This window comes from Physeter macrocephalus, chromosome 17, assembly GCF_002837175.3.
Source record: "Physeter macrocephalus isolate SW-GA chromosome 17, ASM283717v5, whole genome shotgun sequence".
Classification (NCBI taxonomy): Eukaryota; Metazoa; Chordata; class Mammalia; order Artiodactyla; family Physeteridae; genus Physeter; species Physeter macrocephalus.
In genome coordinates this window covers 25,596,345-25,614,680 of record NC_041230.1, presented here as the reverse complement: position 1 = coordinate 25,614,680, position 18,336 = coordinate 25,596,345, and the positions used below count along the sequence as shown (strand labels likewise).

The window sequence follows — 18,336 nt, the reverse complement described above, 5'->3', positions numbered from 1 at the left end:
AGCTTTTGCACAGAAAAGGAAACCATAAACAAGATGAAAAAACAACCCTCAGAATGGGAGAAAATATTTGCAAATGAAGCAACTGACAAAGGACTAACCTCCAAAATTTACAAGCAGCTCATGCAGCTCAATATCAAAAAAACAAACAACCCAATCCAAAAGTAGGCAGAAGACCTAAACAGACATTTCTCCAAAGAAGATATACAGATTGCCAACAAACACAAGAAAGAATGCTCAGCATCATTAATCATTAGAGAAATGCAAATCAAAACTACAATGAGGGCTTCCCTGTTGGCGCAGTGGTTGAGAGTCTGCGTGCCGATGCAGGTGACATGGGTTCATGCCCCGGTCCAGGAAGATCCCACATGCCGCGGAGCGGCTGGGCCCGTGAGCCATGGCCGCTGAGCCTGCGCGTCTGGAGCCTGTGCTCCGCAACGGGAGAGGCCACAACGGTGAGAGGCCCGCGTACAGCAAGAAAAAAAAAAAAACCTACAAACAATAAATGCTGGAGAGGGTATGGAGAAAAGGGAACCCTCTTGCACTGTTGGTGGGACTGTAAATTGATACAGCCACTATGAAGAACAGTACGGAGGTTCCTTAAAAAACTAAAAACAGAACTACCATACAACCCAGCAATCCCACTACTGGGCATATACCCTGAGAAAACCATAATTCAAAAATAGTCATGAACCAAAATGTTCATTGCAGCTCTATTTACAATAGCCAGGACATGGAAACAACCTAAGTGTCCATCGACAGATGAATGGATAAGAAGAACCTAGGGGCAAGATGGGAATAAAGACAAAGACCTACCAGAGAATGGACTTGAGGATACAGGGAGGGGAAAGGGTAAGCTGGGACAAAGTGACAGAGTGGCATGGACATATATTTACTACCAAACGTAAAACAGATAGCTAGTGGGCAGCAGCAGCATAGCACAGGGAGATCAGCTCGGTGCTTTGTGACCACCTAGAGGAGTGGGATAGGGAGGGTGGGAGGGAGGGAGACGCAAGAGGGAAGAGATATGGGGACATACGTATATGTATAGCTGATTCACTTCGTTATATGGCAGAAACTAACACACCATTGTAAAGCAATTATACTCCAATAAAGATGTTAAAAAAAACACATAGGCTAATACAATATCTTTTCTAATTTTTCCAACAAACTCTGAAAGGTTAAGATAGCTAAAGAGTTTTTTACCATTCAAGATAGACTATATTTCCCTATGTATTAAATGTGCTTATTCTAGAGACAGTTGTAAAAACACCCAGCCAAATTTTTACCTGGCAAGAGAACTATTCAAGTTCCATGAGATACAGAAAAACCCAGAAATTCACCATACAGAAATAAATCTATATGCTTTCTCTGTGAATTAAACAAGAGTAGAGCCAAGACTTTCACTCTGTTTCAAAAAAATTCTGTAATTTTTTTTAGGGCAATAAGATGATCTAGGTAGATTAACTACATTCAGAAGATTTCTCCCTATATTTAACAGCTTTTCTTACAGCCACCTTCTTTCCTGTATATGAACCAGTGCCTTGCTGGGAGGAGAAGCAACAGCAGCCAGCAGCATCTCACCACATGGCCCACAGGTAGCAGCACTTCCACAAAGGAAATGACATATGACGACCACAAACAACTTCCTGCCCGTAGTCCTCAAGGTCAGCATGGGGCTTCTTGGTAGCCCTGTTTAATTTCTTAGTTTAAAGCTTCCTGTGCATTCTGATCAAGAAGAGTCTCTCTTTAACTCCTTAGACCTCTTTTATTGTCTATCAACTAATACCGCTAGGCAACGTCTCTTAATTCCATGGCTGTAAAAGCCATCTGTATCCTAATGACACTATATATATCCTAAGGGTATATATATATATATATATATATATATATATATATATATATATATACACACACACACACACAGCCCTTACTTTTGCTGTGAGCTCTAGTCTTGTATCTCTAAATGGCCTACTTAACTCCTCTACTAGAATATTTAAAAGACATCTCACCCTTAACGTGCTCATAACTCTAACTCTTGATTTTTGCCCCGCTTGACTTGTTCTTTTCCCTCAATAAATGTCGAAAGTCAATATTTATGGAATGCCTACAAGCACTGAATACAACACTGGTCATAGACCTCATAAAGCTTATATTCTAATGCAGGGAGACAGATAATAAACAATCCATCTATCCTTCCTTTCTTCCTCTCTCCCTCTCTTCCTCCCTCTCTTTCTCTCCTTTTCTCTCTCTCTTTCTATGTATCTATTATCTTCAGACAAACAATTCTTTCTTTCTACCTACCTACCTACCAACCGTCAGACACTGATAAATACTAACAGGAACACTAATGGCAGAGTAAGGGGGAAAGCAAGTCCTGAGGTAGGGGAGGATGCTAGTGGTTATTATTTTATATAGTAGTCAGGTTATCAGAGATCTGAAGGAAGCAAGGAAGTAAACCACATGAGTATCTTGAAGAAACATGCTCTAGGCTGAGGAAACATCAAGAGCAAAGGCTTTGAGTTGGGAGTATGCTTGGCATATCTGAAGAATGAAAAAGGAGGTTAATGTGGCATGAGTGGAAAGGGTGAGGAGGAAAGTGGTGGGAGATGAATTCAGAGAGGTAGCAGGGCCAGATCACTGAAGACTTTTTAGGCATTTGTAAGGACTTTAGCTTTTATACCATTCACCCAACTGGAGTCATCACACCCTAGATCCAAGCCATCAGTAAATTTTTTCACACCCTAGATCCAAGCCATCAGTAAATTCCAGGATATTCATAGCTGTTTTGTTCACTGACATAGCCCCAGTGTCCAGGACACAATCTGGCATACAGCACACCTTGAGAATATTTGTTGAATGAGAAAGCAAACCAGTCTTAAGTCTGGTCTTACAGGTGAGTTACCCCTTGGAATTAGCTACACTGCCTCTGGAAGCACCTGTCAGAAGTTGCTTATTTTCTGTTGTATGAACACCACACAACAGAAGGGAAACTCCTGGTCGCCATCATCCTAAGTGTCTGCATGAAATAACACATGATCCTGAAACTCAGTTTAACAGACAGATTCTCAGTTTCTCTTGTCTCTTAGATGAAGGTACCAATTTGGGTCAACATTTTCTAAACACTTACTATGTTCAATATGGGCTGTATATTACTGGCCCATCTTCTCAAAACCAACAATCATCAGCATGATACATTCATTTACATTTATATTAAATTCTTTTTCTCAGATCTAACCAAAAATTTTGAAAGTCAAGGTTGACAAAATTTAAAACAGTAAACATAGAGATAACTTTTTCAATTAAGATAAGTAGGATGTGAATTTTCTTTTTCACACACCTACACACACAATTACCAAAATAAAATAGAGCCTCTGGCATGTCTGCTCCTGTATTTTCACTCTTCTGGCATGGCTCAACTCACCTTGTCAAAGTGCTGCTGCAAGATGTTTTTCATCTGCACCCTTTCAGCAGTCTCTGTTCCTGAACCAGTATTCAAACACCTTGAGAGGGTCCCAATTTCCTCTTCAGCATCCTCTCCAAGAAATATCCGCTCATCTAAATTCCCAACAGATAAAATGTACTCCTCATAGGCCTTATTGATGGCTTTACTATAGGGAAAAAAAAATAGGCAAAATGTATACTCACAGAACTGCCATTTCAGTTGTTTTAGGCTACTTGTTTCATTTTTTTCATTTACTAAAAATTCTAATAATTTTGTGAAAGTTAAGTTTTAGTGGGATCACTGTTAATTATAAAAACTGAGGAGTATAAAATGCAAGCTTGCTCCATTATGCTCATTCATTGTACAGTAAGTATATTTTGGTGACAGTATTTCAGGATGGGTATCCTGTACCAAGCTGCCTGGCAGGTACAGCTTCTAGTGAGAAGCCTAATTATCTTTCTTAGCTGCTCCAGCCACGTTTGAAGACCTCAGTACTTCCACATCATCATTCTTCACCTGTGTAGTTCCAAAAGAATTTTATTTCAAAAATCATGATCCAAAAGCTTAACTATTAAAGCTTTAAAGAACAGCCATACAATTTTCAATAAATCTAAAACATGTGCTTCGAGTAATAGTTGATAGAATTTTTTATTGCATCCCTATATTCTGCCACAAGACATATTCTAAATTTCCAGGATACAAACAATAAAAACAAGAAACTCTGAGGTTTCCTAGGTACATAATTTTAAACATTAAAGTACGTTTGTAACAGAAGTACTCACAAACTCTCTCCAAAATTCCCAGGTTCTAAAAAACCAGTAAGATTTTCTTCTTTTCCCTTAAGGAGCTATGATGAAAGAAAAGATCCTTAAGTCATCGTATTAAATCAAGTCTTTGCCCAGAAGATATTCTCAAATTACTTGTTTACTACTTACAAACCTTTTTTTCATAAAGTTTCCTAATATAGGGTTTCCAGAAATGTTCCTTTATTCCCTTTGCTTCCAAAACTAGGCCGTCATGTAAGGAACAGAGTTTCTCAATGACACAAGGTGGGTCGGAGGAAGGTTTAGAATCCTTAGCGTGAAAATCTTCAGATAGGCCTGTGATGGGTAAAATCATAGAGACAGCAGGTAGCATTCCATAAACCAAACTGTAATAAACTAAAATATAAATAATAGAGAGTCTAATCAGCACTTGAGTTAGCATATGACTGTACAGGAAATAGTGTAAGGGCCTAATTTGACTCTACTTAAATATACTTCAAAAATAGCAAATAGGGCTTCCCTGGTGGCGCAGTGGTTGGGAGTCCGCCTGCCGATGCAGGGGACGCGGGTTCGTGCCCCGGTCCGGGAGGATCCCACATGCCGCGGAGCGGCTGGGCCCGTGAGCCATGGCCGCTGACCCTGCGCGTCCGGAGCCTGTGCTCCGCAACGGGAGAGGCCACAACAGTGAGGGCCCCGCGTCCCAGAAAAAAAAAAAAAAAATAGCAAATAGAGGTAAAGCGTATCACTGCTCAAAAGATTTCAGTTATTCAGTTATCTACCTGGAGATGATTAAAAAAGAAAAACTAAAAAAATAATTTAGTTTATTGCCATAAGATCTAAAAACCAGAAAAATAAAATTTTGCCAATAAGCATTACATTCAAATAAAAAATAGCACTTTGAAAAAAATTACTGTTCAAAGTACGTACTCTTTATATACTTTGATTTAATTATATGTATTTATCATATTAATTTACAGCCCTTCTTGTTCTAGACTCAATGCAAGAGAAATAAAGAAGAGGGAAAAAAATGAAGGGAAGCAGCTATGTAGAAATATAAAAGGGAGTTAGGAAGGAAATAAAAGAAAGGACAGAATACAGAGAACATTAAACTTACCAAGCCAGAAGCAAATGAAGTAATTAACTCCACTAAATTTAAAAATCTACCCTGAGATTCAGACAAGCTGAAATTCTAATTGTAACCACCCCACAACTGACAATCACTCAGAATCCTACCAAGGTATTATTCAAATAGCAGCAGCATTATATACTAGTTCAATAAATACTTTTTAATATTTGCTTTATACATCATAATTTGGTCTCTCACTATATATCATTTATAGAAATTATATACCTTAAAGCCTACTAAATGGATTGCCAAACTAACTATCATTTCCAAACACCTTTTAGTTTAGAGTTGAAAATTCATTTTACTTATTTTAGAACCATAGCTACTCCTCTTCTATAGAAAAGATCTGAAATGGAGATTCTTTCAATAAATCTGCTTTGACCTCCTCCTTTGTGCCAGGCATGAAACTTGCCAATGTAGAAAACCTCCGTCAGCTCTAATGTCATCTTTGCTACTCCAGGTTTTTAAATTCCTTCTTCTTGTTGAGTATATATTTCAGAAACTTCTGAAGTTGTCATCTAAGACTTTAAACTTTGTGATATTTGCAATTTCTTTTTCCATAAATATTTTTACAGAGAGCTCAACTCCTAGTTATAAGTACTCTGGATAACTATGGTGATGTAGCTTTGAAAAGCATTTATGTTCTCTGATGCTAGGAAAGCTGTAGTATGTGTACAACTCCCAACAGTAAACACAATGTAGAAATGTGAGTTGTCTGATAGTCTTTGATTTACAAACTTACCTTTAAAATTAGGGTTCACAAGTTCTTTACGATTGGAACACTGAAGGGCATTTCCATAAACTAAGTCCAAAGCACACAGCAGAAGATGATAAGAATTAACCAAATCGTCACTAATCATGGGGAAATTACCTACAGGATTATAAACAATTAAAGAGTTAAATTTGCATCAACTTCACAATATTTTTAAAATAATTTCTTCCTTTAATTAAAATGACATTATACAACAGTGCACAAAGCTGACTCAAGAGCTACAGAAAGTGTTTTGGCAAATTTACAGTTTGAAATATTAAACTCTTAGAAATTTATTAAACGATAAGAGTAAGACTAAGAAGCCCGCCGGCCGCAACTAAGACCTGGCGCAACCAAATAAATAAATTAAAAAGATAAATATTTTAAAAAAAAGAGTTTAAGAAAAACCAAAACTTTACTAAAAATGCCATTCATTAATATTCATTAAATAAGCATTTATTAAATGCCTAGTAGCTGGTCAATATTTTATCATCATTGGTTTTTCTTTTGAAAATTCTGAACACAAACAACTTCATAAATTATCTCAAGCTGTAAGAAATTGCTTGGTATGAAAATATTTTTCTGTCAAGAAAACTGGTAGAAATACTTAGATGGGAAAAGCTGAAAAAATGATTAATATAATTATTTTTTCATGTATGTATTTTAAAAAGACCAGAAACTATAACCAGACGCCTAACAGTAATATTTTAAATACTTTTTGATGTAGTAATACAAGCTCATATAAATTAACGCAACAGGACCACAATAAAAGATATTTCAGTTCTAGAGCTAGTATCCCAGGAATAATTGTTGATGCTTGGTAACAAAAAAATAAACCAAAACCTAAACCTAAAGAAACATGTCATTTCTGTAGTTCTGGTTTAACTCTAACATTGAAAACAGTTTTTATAGGCAGTTAAAACAGTTTTATTATTCTTAGAAATTAAGAAATATTTCTAGATTTTTTTGTATCTTTAAGCATTAAACACTGCATATATATGCTTCATATTGATTTTACACTCTTATAACATCAGATGAATTCAACTTAAATAGCTAACATACATCTGAAGAATTATTTCTAAACCTTGACATTTTCACACTAAATGCCTACCCAAATGCATACACACACACACTCACACTACTTTGTTTCAGGCTGTTTTCTCTCCTTTCCTCTAAAGAAAGTTACCACTTACCTCAGCATAGCAGGATAAGCAATTCTTTTTTTTTTTAATAGATGGAAATATTTCAACAAATCAATTTAAATGTATTAAAGAGAAAAAATAGTTTTCTGCTGCCAAAAAGACAAATGATAATTAATAGGCTAAACTTTGCATTGATATAACCAAACTAACTTGCGTGGTTTCACAAAAAAGATGCTTAATATTAAAATATACTCAATTCCTCAAATGTAAAACAGGAAGTGGTACCTACCAGTTTCAAGCTACAAAGCCCTACAGGCTGACAAGCCTAAACTTGTCGCTGGTGTGTACCTGCCATGGAAGGAAATAACTGGCAGCACAGTGACTTCTAACAAAAATCTGAAATGCCCCTAAAGATCAGACTCTAAACTCCAGGACTCTCCCATCATGACATACTCTACATTTCAAATCCTGACTTTAGAAATAAATCTCACTTTGTGAGATATTTTATCTTTCAATCAACAAAGATAATCTGACTGAAGACTTGGGATAACATGTACAACAGGAAGTGGCACCTAACGGTCTTCAGTCCACAAAGCCCTTCATGACAACAAGCCCAAACTTGTCACTGGTGTGTACTTGCCATTCGAAGTCAACAAAGGTAACACGTAAAAGTTAGCTTGTTTATCAGGAATGAGATAATCTGGGATGCCCACTGTTGCAGACAAAGTCATGAAAAAGCTGTCTATAAGAGTACACCTTCCCCCAAATAACTAAATCAAAGAACTGAATAAAACCAACTAAACTACTCTATTGGAAATGATCCTAGTGAATCATAAACGATCATAGTGCTGGACCGTGGGTAGACAAAGGCTCTTTAGACCAAATAATTATATACGGAATTAATAATAGTAAGGTAAAACTCAAACATTGAGTTAATTGTAGAGACAAAAAAATATGCCACCCCAGTTGATCAAGTGAGACCAACACCTAAATAAAGACAATACACTTCTTTTCCAATAATTTATATAGTACCAAATACTTACCTCCAAGTATACATATGCAGATACTTGACATAAAAGACATAAAACAGATAAAAATCCTAGAAGTCAGATATACCTGCCCATAATCTACTGTCAAGACTAATATCATAATATAACACCAGCCACAGTAAGCCAAGTGGTAGCAAACGTTCCAACCATCATGAAAACAGTTCATACGCTCTTAAGTCTTTCTAAATTTCATGGCACTGATAACACCACCTTCATCTCCGCTAAAGAAACATCCAGTGTGATGGAAAGCAAAAATAACCAAGAGCTTATTTTTGACAAAAGAAAGATTTTTCTTTTCAATCAAGCATGCAACTCAGGGAAGGAAGGATAAGTTCTAACCTAACTAGCTAGAAAGGACCAGCTACAATTAGACAAATCGCACTGACACCAAGGGAGTGACACATCCCTGCTAGAGGGCCTACACATGCGGCATGAAACCAAGAGATAGGAGATGTGGATTCAAATCCTAGCTCTGTTTCTAGCAGCTAGCTTCTGGGCCTCAGTTATTGACTCTTTAAATAAGTTGGGCAAATTGATCTAACAATGAGAATCTCTTATATTTATGAAACACCTGCCAGCTCTAATAATTCTTTGATTTTAACTTTGCATTTTATTGGGATATCTTAATGGCAAAGGCATTCTACATAATCTATAGAAAAAGCTGTGTAACTGTACTTTCTGCTCTTCTATATATTAGTAAGAATCATTTCTACACAGATATGCAGAGAGGTAAGAACCTGCTGTATAGCACAGGGAACTCCACTTCGCCGTACAGTAGAAACTAACACAACATTGTAAAACAACTATACCCCAATTAAAAAAAAAAAAAAAGACACTATGCCTAGGAATAAGCTGCATAAATTTACACATATTTTATATTTCATTTCAATAAACTTAGTGATAGTTAATTCATTCCTGATTTTAAAAAAAAAGAAATACAGAGAGGACAATAATAATAATAAAAATGTATTTCACTGAATGCAGACCTTGCACAGGTGAAGTGAGAAGAGGAGGTAGAGAAAGTAAGTTGTATCTAAAGGTATTTGATCAAGCATATTTATCTGAACAAGATGTAAAAAGTAATCTGAACTACTCTGAGAACGATCAGTCCCACTCAATTAAATAAGACATGTCTCATGAAAAATACAGTCCAAGATATAAGCACAAACACACTAATGTGTTTCAGTCCATAATTCAAAGATAATGTGCTTTGGAAAAAATGTTGTGTAAGAACAAAATGAAGGATTTTCCATTTAATGAAGGAAGTTTGGGATACTGTAAAGAAATTCAAAAGACTGACGAAAAGGCAATACTTAAAAAAGAACCTGGGACTAAAATCCTTGAGAAATTTTTCAGTGAGAATCTTTTCCTGATACACATTATAGGTTGACAATAGTAGTACCTGAACTTTTAAATAAACTAATATTTAAATAAATATCACTCTTTCCTTACCTTTTGCATATATAAAAAGCACCCAACAAAAATGGAAAACTTCAGACACGGTACAGGGCTGTCGCCTTTGGGGGAGAAAAAAGTCATGAGATAACAGAAGAATCAGAAAAAGACATGACAAATGACTGTAAACTAGGTGAGAAACAAAACCCACAGTTAGAGGGAGTGACAGCAGATTCATTTCACATGGAAAATGTGCAAGAAGTTCTGCTCCAACCAAATACTGGTAAGGGAATAGCTGGGAGTGAGGGAAAGCACTCATCTTAGAAGAAAATTCTGAAGAACTGTAAAAGCTTTTGCAGGTCAAGATAAGTAAGGTAGAAAAACGAGTAACAATAGTTCTTCTGATGACATCAGCAAGGCTAATGCTGCTTTAAGACCCATGTATGCAGGCAGATATTCCTCCAACTTTTTTTCCCCTCCATCATAGTTGATGAAATGTAAACCCTCCCTCCCTAAAGACATTCCAGATTATATATCGAGTCACAAAAGGATTTTTTTTTTTTTTTTTTTTTGGCTGTGCTGCACGGCATGCGGGATCTTACCCCGACCGGGGACCGAACCCGTGCCTCCTGCAGTGGAAGCTCGGAGTCTTAACCACTGGACCGCCAGGGAAGTCCCACAAAAGGACTTTTTAATATAAATTCGGGGCTCCCCATAATTCCTTATATTTCTATCATTAGGAGTACCTGTTGCAGGGAGGAGGAAGGGGGAAAATAAAAGAGTACCTCTTATATTTGCTAAGTTGTTTGCTACAGGGAGTTTCAGACCTGTTTTAAACTTGGCTTTTCTACCAAATCCTCTGCCAATGTTTAGATAAGACATCTGTTGGCTCCATATCCCAATAGCCTTATTCTACCAAGGTGCTCTGAAGAGAAGAATCTGAAGACTGGGGTTTAGTTCCCACACTGTCCTTAGCTAAGTACACTTGCTCTCCACGTGCCTTAGTCTCTCCATCTGCTAAAATATCGTTCTACTTGGGTATATAATACTGTATTTATTTCACCAGTCGATGGCAAGGATTAAACGTCATTGCCCTGCTTTAAAAAGTAGCCTCCCCACCATAGGCACGTGATAAACTATCTAGTTTTGATACCTAGCAAGATAAAAGTCAAACATTTTAGAAGCCATTCTAACTTACAGTTATAAGATAAATAAGTCCTAGCGATGTAATGTACAACATAAATATAATTAACACTGCTGTATGTTATATATGAAAGTTAAGAGAATAAATCTTAAGAGTTCTGATCACAAAGAAAAATTTTTTTTCTATTTAATTTTGTATTTCTAAGTGAGATGATGGCTGTTCACTAAACTTACTGTGGTCATTATTTCATGATGTATGTAAGTCAGATCATTATGCTGTACACCTTAAACTTATATAGTGCTGCATGTTAATCATACCGCAATAAAACTGGAAGAAAAAAAAAAACACGCAAGCCACCCCAAAAACTGGCTCTAGAACTCTTAGAACTTAATTAACTAGAACTTAACCTACTTAGCCAAATTTCCTCCTACTTTGCTGCTCTGGTGTCTTCATTCTTCATCCTCTGCATAGAAAGCTACCTACATCTCCAAATTCACCTATCAAAATCCTACCCATCCTTCCAGACCTATTTCTGCTTACTCCATGGAACCTTACCTAACTGGCTTATTTTTGCCTCAAAAGTCCCACATTTCTATTATCTTTTGCACTTATACATGCCTCTCCCTGACTATACTTACTGTAAGCTCTCAAAAGACAGTGACTCTGGGTTTTGGTTTTGTTTTGTTTTTTTAACATTTGTATCCTATATACAGTAAGCTCTCAATAAATACTCTGAGAAATTTTCAAAGACCAGTGTGTGAGATGCAGTACTGAGTCGTGGTGAAATACATGGGTTCTTCAGGCAGACTACTTAAGTTTCAATAAGAGCTCCACTTACTGTGTGACCTTGGCCAAATTACTTAACCTCTCAAAGGCTTGTTTCCCCCCACCTGTAACAACAGTATCAACCTCATAAAGCCGACGTAATGAGATTAACTGAAGTAATACATGCTTAAGTCTTAGAAGAGTCCCTGCCCCATAATAAATACTCAGTAAATGGTATACATTACTATTACTAATATTAGCCAAAAGTACTAATAAAAAGTATACAGGGTGATATAGATGTAAAATTTTCAGATAAACTTATCTTAGAATTTTCTGAATTAGAATTAAGTAGTCCATACACCCTAATAAATATCAAAGCAAATACAATCTGAAATCATTTTCTACAACACTTCAAAGAAAGAAGATATTCTATATCTTTCAATAAATGATCATATCAGCCTCACTTAGACTCAGAAACAAGCTTCTATCCAAACTTTAGAATACTTAATTATAAATAGACAATTCCCTAAAACTGCAAGCAAACTAGACCAGCTGCTTCCGCATCAGTGGGGTCGAGTATATAAAAATGAACATTGTTTTATTTTTTAAAGCTGCTCACTTACTGTAAACATCCTTCACAGTTTGGGAACATTTTTATATTGAAAGAGAAGCAAACATTATTCATTCAGTTACAATAACTTCTTTTCCCCTACTTTTCTTGTCAACATTTTTCTAGTTCTATTTTAAGAACAAATTTTCATTTCTACTTTATGAAAAAACTTTCGCGATAAAAGTAGAGAATTTGTATCCCATTATCTACCAGGAAAGATGGAAAACATCAAGCCAGAATAAGTTTACAGACTTGCAGACATAGTCAGAAGCAGAATTTCATAATAGTTTCAGTTTTCAGTTCCACTATTCTCCCCCCAATCCAGTTTCTCTACTTTTCACTCGTTGTAAACATCAAAATACATAGAGAAGTCTTTTCAGGGGGATTTTTTTACTATTCAGTTTGACATAAAAGTCAAATAAAGAAATAGTCTATATGTATTATAATATGTAGAAAATAAGAGAAATAGTCAATATCGTCGATAATAGAAAATTAAGTAGTCAAATTCTATACCCAAGATTGCTAACTGGTGAGAGTTAGCTAAGGTCTGATTTTTGCATTTTCGGTTGCTGAAATGAAAAGGGAAAGTTTATAGAAACAGAGATTCCACACATTTTGCAACGTGAAAGAAGGCAAACTCTTCAGAGCTAACATACAATGAAAAGCAAGAAATTATTATTGGAGAAAAAGATTACTTATGAAATCACATTTGTTTCTTAAGACCAGCAAAATAAACTGAGGGACACAAACTAAGGGATCAAAACTGTAGTACAGACAAATGTCCATTCCTACTTAACAAATATAAAAACATACCGCTGTTTTCTTCCTCTTTGTTGACGAGGCTGCTCCTCTTGAGGATATTTAAAAATGTCCTGAAAAATGGGTTCATATTTCTTAAAGATTACAGCAGAAACAGTGAAGTTTCTTTCTAATCTCTCAGTCCGTTCTCTGAACTGTGCGGGTAGGTTTGCCATGTCTTCCCATTTCTTCATCTTGTGAAAAAATTCAATTAAGCTGATATTAAAAATAAAAAATGAGATTTGTTTTTTGTAATTAACACAAGGGTAAAATATACAAATTAGATCATTAAAAGTAAATCGAAATTAACTCATTAAATTATATTACTTTTAGACAGTGATATAAAATCACAACTCATGCCTCTCTGGTTAGCTTAATCTCACAGATTGGTTTATTTCTCTCATCTTCCAAATCTAATTTCCCTAATCTCTTTTCCTGAGATTACCTAAAAGTTTTTAAAAAGTATGAAATACATATCAATACAAAAGAAGTGGAAAATAAGTAGTTAACCAGAGAACATAACCAACATCTATGTAACAATTGCCAGATTTAACAAATATTAACATATCAAATAAATTTTGCCATGTTTGCTTCAGATTCTACAGAAACAGCCAGTTCCCTTTGGACTCTTCTTCCCCAAAGATAAGTACCACTGTATAGTCTGAGTCTTCCCATCTGAGTTTTTACACTTACTATGTGATTATATATGTACCCATAAACAGTTTAGTAGGATCTTTTGTATGTGTGGTTTTAAAATTTTATATAAATGGTATCATACTGTAAGTAGCATCTACAACTTGTTTTTTCATTCAATAATGTTTATGAGATTAATGTTGCTGCGTGTAGATCTAATTCATTCATTTTAATTGCTAAAAATATTCCTTCATATGAACTACCATGTTTTGCATTCATTCCCCAACCAATGGAAATTGAGGTTTCTAATTTTTCACTATAACAAAAATGCTGTAATGAACACATTTCTGTACTTGTATGCTGAAGTTTCTTTAAGAACTACCCTGAGAAGCAGAATTGCTGAGTCAGAGAATATGCATCTTCAACTTTACTAAATACTGCCAAATTTCCCACTAGAATGATTGTGCCGACTTAGACTCTCTCCAATGTACACCAGCAATACAGAGTTCCTGTTTCCCTGCATAATGACCAAACTTGGTATCATGAGACTCCAAATTTCCCCAATCTGATGAGAATGAAATATTACCTTATTTTTACTTCGAACTTCCTTGATTACTTGTGAGATTGAACATCTTTGCCTACATCTATTAGCTATGTGAGTTTAAGCCTTTGTGAAATCATATACTTTTCCCATTTTTTAGTAGCTATTTGTCAATTATTTAACTATTCGTTAGTAGTCCTTTATGTAATTCTGGATACTAATCTTTTGTTACACTGTAAATATCTTCTCCCAATCTGCTCTTTCTTTTTAATCCATTTAGTCCATTACGGCAGAGAAGTAAATAATCTGAACCCATAGGTAAAAATTTAAAAATAAAAATTGAGCTTTCGAATTGGAAATAAAACTGAAGTCTGAGATATTACTTGCATTAAAATATTAGGTAAGTTCAGTTTACTAGAGTTTATAATGATGATTCCATAATTTGACCTTTGCTTCTAAAGTCCCTTGTCTGTCATTTAACTGGATGAGTCTGACTCCACTTTTCTTCTTTGTAATAATTATACTTTGCACCTTATTTAAGTCCACTTCTGCAGGTTTACGGCCCAGGTGTTCAACTCTTTACACACTGCCTCTTGTTCTTAGGCCTAAATATAACTCAGGATGGAGTTCAAGGTTAATAAATAGACTACAGCTAAAAGATTACATTTCTTGTTAATTATTTTAATAGTAAGTGATTTTTTTTTAAACCACTAGGTCCATAAATTTTGACAGTGGCACTTCCTCCAAAATGCCAAACATCCTTTTTCCACCAATCTTTAATAAGCCATGAGAAAATTAACCCAAACGGCACAAATAATAAATGTAACCAATTCAATTACACAACAGATAGTAAAAGCAATTTCTGCCTCCTCTTTAGATACAAGTCCGGTACATGTAGTTCTCAGTTTAATACCATATAATATTTACTTTTTCAATTTAGAGTATCTTTACTTAGAATTCTCCCAATATTACACAATGATAAGTCAGTGTGTAATATTAACCTAATAGTAATGATAATGTAATTGATTATCTTAATGTAATTAAATGTAATGATAACCTAATAGTAAACGCTTCATACAAGCGCCAAATACGTTAAAATTTAATTATTTTCACCAAAGAAATAAAATATAATGGACATTAACTTAGATGTGGTAAAGAAAAACCATGACCTAACTTCTAAATTTAGCACTCCATAGGTACAAATGCTTGGAAAATGATAAAGAGAATTCCTACTGTCACTATGCTTTTATATTAGTCACACTCTACAAACTCTGACATAGTTACCTCTGCTCTGAACATCTCAGGATTCTAGTTAAAGATACATAGTTTCCTTCAACCGTCCCTTTGCTTACAGTTGGCACAGATTTTCTGCAAGCCACATATAAGGCACATGCTAACCAATGAAGATCATTTCCCTGTAAAATAAAAGAAAATTGATTTTTAGCTAATGAACTATATATATTTCAGTACGAAAAACTCGTTTAAATTGAAACTGTTATTTATATGTTTGCGGGAAATTGCATTTTCAATGATGTCCCTGTCCCAAATGCTCTTCTTATAATGTGACACTGACATTCTTCCACGGAGACGCTGAAGTCTGTGTTCTCTCACTTTGAACTGTCTCAACCAGTACCACAGGTGAAAGTGATGCTATGTAACTTTCAAGATCATAAAAGGCAATACAGATTCCACCTGGTGCTCTCTCTCAGGACATACACCGTGGAAGTCCCAACATGGGAGTAGATCACCTTGGGCAAATTACTTAACAATTGTAGAGGCTCAATTTTCTTACCTGAGGACCGTGAGAATTGAGAATTACAAGTATAAAGCACAGAAAATACAAGAAATCAAAAGATAAAATTCTATAACCACTATTCTATATTAAATATCATATGAGCTTTATTTTCCAGGGTACACTTCCACGAGACTGACACCCGACATTATCTTACAGCATACCTGACTACTAGTTCCACAAGGGCAGGGATTTTATGTTTTGTGCCTTGCTCTATCCCCAGCACCTATGTAACAGTGTCTGGCCATGAACAGGTGATCAAAAAATATTTGGGAAATGAATGAATATTCATTCACTTATTGGGTAAACTGAGCTAAGAATCTGAGATCGAAGTCTTTAAAAAACTGAGAAATCAAACACATATTTTAAAAAATAATTTACTAACATCTTTTATTTGTCACTTGCTTATATAACCCTGGGCTTCACACAACTTAACCACTGTGAGTTGAAATAATGCTTTTTCTATCTAATTTACAGGGTTATCCTGAGGGTAAAATAAGAGCTTATTTGGAGGCACTTATGCCCATCACCAAAAAAGAGTCCTTCTCTTTGTCTGCCAACAGGAACCACTAGGAAAGAAACAAGAACATGGCCTATTCAGCCCGGTCACCAAAGCATGTGAAAGAGCTTTGTAAACTCCAAAGCATGTGAAAGAGCTTTGTAAACTCCAAAGCACTATCCATATGAGGGCTTCATGCTCCAGAAACTCCACGTTACCTTATTTAACCATCTGAGCTTTGTAAGGTAGGTACAAATCTCTCAAAGTAACATACCACAAAATTGAGTTTGGAATGGTTAAGTAAATTGCCCAAAGTCACTTAGGTCTGTCAGGTTCCAAAGCCAGTATATTACTAGCTTCCCCCCGCCCCGCCGTAGCTGTAAAAATGGGAAGAAGGAACTGAATTAAAATTCTATTAATGCAAGAATAAAAAAATAACCTTAGTGAGTGCCACACAGGCAAAAACACCCTCTTATAGTTAAATAACACCTCGGTTAGGCCTTCCCATTCTGAGCCTATTTGCCCTACTCTTTCCACAAACTATTCAACAGCTTAAAATCGTATGCCCTGCAGTTTAAATACCACTCACACAGGCAGTCAAACGGCGGACAAACAATGCAGACTTCCGTGTCACTTCCCATTGGCCCATAAAGGGGAGGTGCCTACAGGGTTGAGCCTCACTGGCTAGAATGGCCATTTTTCTCCGCTGCAAGCCCCGTCGGAAGAAAGGGACAAAATATGCCTAGATCGCAGCGACTATAAGAGTCCTTCCTGGGCAATGTCTGGGGTGACCAATAGGTCCTCAAGGTCGTCGCAGTCCTGACTTCCTAGAGACAAATGCGTGTCTTTATCCAGGCGGGCAGAAAGCCCGTTTCATTTGCGCAGGGGGAAGATTCGTCTTTGTTCACACATACATAAACACAGCTCGAAACGTAACGCCTTTACTCAAACGGAGGCAATGGCCTGGACAAAGGCAATTTGGTACAGTTCAAAAAGAACTGAAGAAGCAGCCCGGAAACGTAAGCGCTAACATCGGGTTAATTTCAGCGGTAACGCAGGCAAGCCCCCGCCCCACCCCACCCCATCCCCTTCTGAGTATGGTCTTGACAACTGCACCTGTTCATCCTGCCAACAAGGTGCTTGTGTTTTTGTAATCGGACCGCAGCACGACCTCAGCCTCGCGGTGCTACTTTAGGGCAAGGGCTGTTCCCGCTTCGGAACCGGAGAGGGAAGAGCAGCGAGACAGGGTTCACTTTCAGGGCCGCTACAGAGCTTTTCAAAAGCCAGGTTTCCAGGACGAAGGTGCGCAAAGAGGATTCCCTCCCCGCTCCAGGCTGGGGACCCAGAGAGCCGGGGCCGGCCGCGGCGGAGGAGTCCCCCCTCCCCCACCACCGCGGGGCACCCGAGCCGGGGAGACAAGGGGCCCCATTCCCCGAGGCGGGGCGGGACCACTAGGCCCGGAAAGCCGCTGGTCTCCTCCCCCTGGGCGCACCTCCAGCGTGTAGCTCTCGCTCATGCTCCGGTAGCTGTCCCAGGCCTCGGCCCGAGCCGCCTCGTCCATGTTCAGGCGGCTGCACAGCTCGTCGAAACGCTGTTGGGTCTGAGGGGCCGGCGACCGGGCCGACTGAGCTGCGTCCTCCGCCTCGGCATCGTCCTCCTCCTCCTCATCCGAGGCCGCCGCCGCCGGAAGGGGAGGGGGGGGCGGCGGCGGCGATTGGTTGCCTCCCGACGGCATAGCGCACACCTGGGCGGCGGGGCCTCAGGTGAGCCGAGGGCCTGGGCCCCCAGCCATTCAAACCGCGAAGCGCCCGCCAGTCGGCCGACCGCTTGCCGACTGCGCCGCGGCTAACGGCGCTGGACCACACATCGGTGCCCGTAGTTCCGA

At 37.5% G+C, this 18,336-nt stretch overlaps 1 protein-coding gene across 2 annotated transcripts in view; it reads right to left on the bottom strand.

The window, feature by feature from the left end:
• RBL2 (RB transcriptional corepressor like 2) overlaps positions 1 to 18,336 on the bottom strand; it is a 50,606-nt gene extending 32,270 nt beyond the window's left edge. Inside the window, exons 1-8 of one of the 2 annotated variants that reach the window (XM_024124863.2) lie at positions 17,944 to 18,336; positions 15,445 to 15,575; positions 13,002 to 13,202; positions 9,727 to 9,791; positions 6,075 to 6,203; positions 4,382 to 4,542; positions 4,225 to 4,289; positions 3,422 to 3,608 (exon numbers count right to left, since the gene is read on the bottom strand). In XM_024124863.2, coding sequence (XP_023980631.1) covers positions 3,422 to 3,608; positions 4,225 to 4,289; positions 4,382 to 4,542; positions 6,075 to 6,203; positions 9,727 to 9,791; positions 13,002 to 13,202; positions 15,445 to 15,575; positions 17,944 to 18,186 — 1,182 coding nt within the window. In that variant the 5' untranslated portion in view covers positions 18,187 to 18,336. The remainder of the gene's footprint in view (positions 1 to 3,421; positions 3,609 to 4,224; positions 4,290 to 4,381; positions 4,543 to 6,074; positions 6,204 to 9,726; positions 9,792 to 13,001; positions 13,203 to 15,444; positions 15,576 to 17,943) is intronic. The other variant, XM_024124864.3, reaches the window with a different exon arrangement.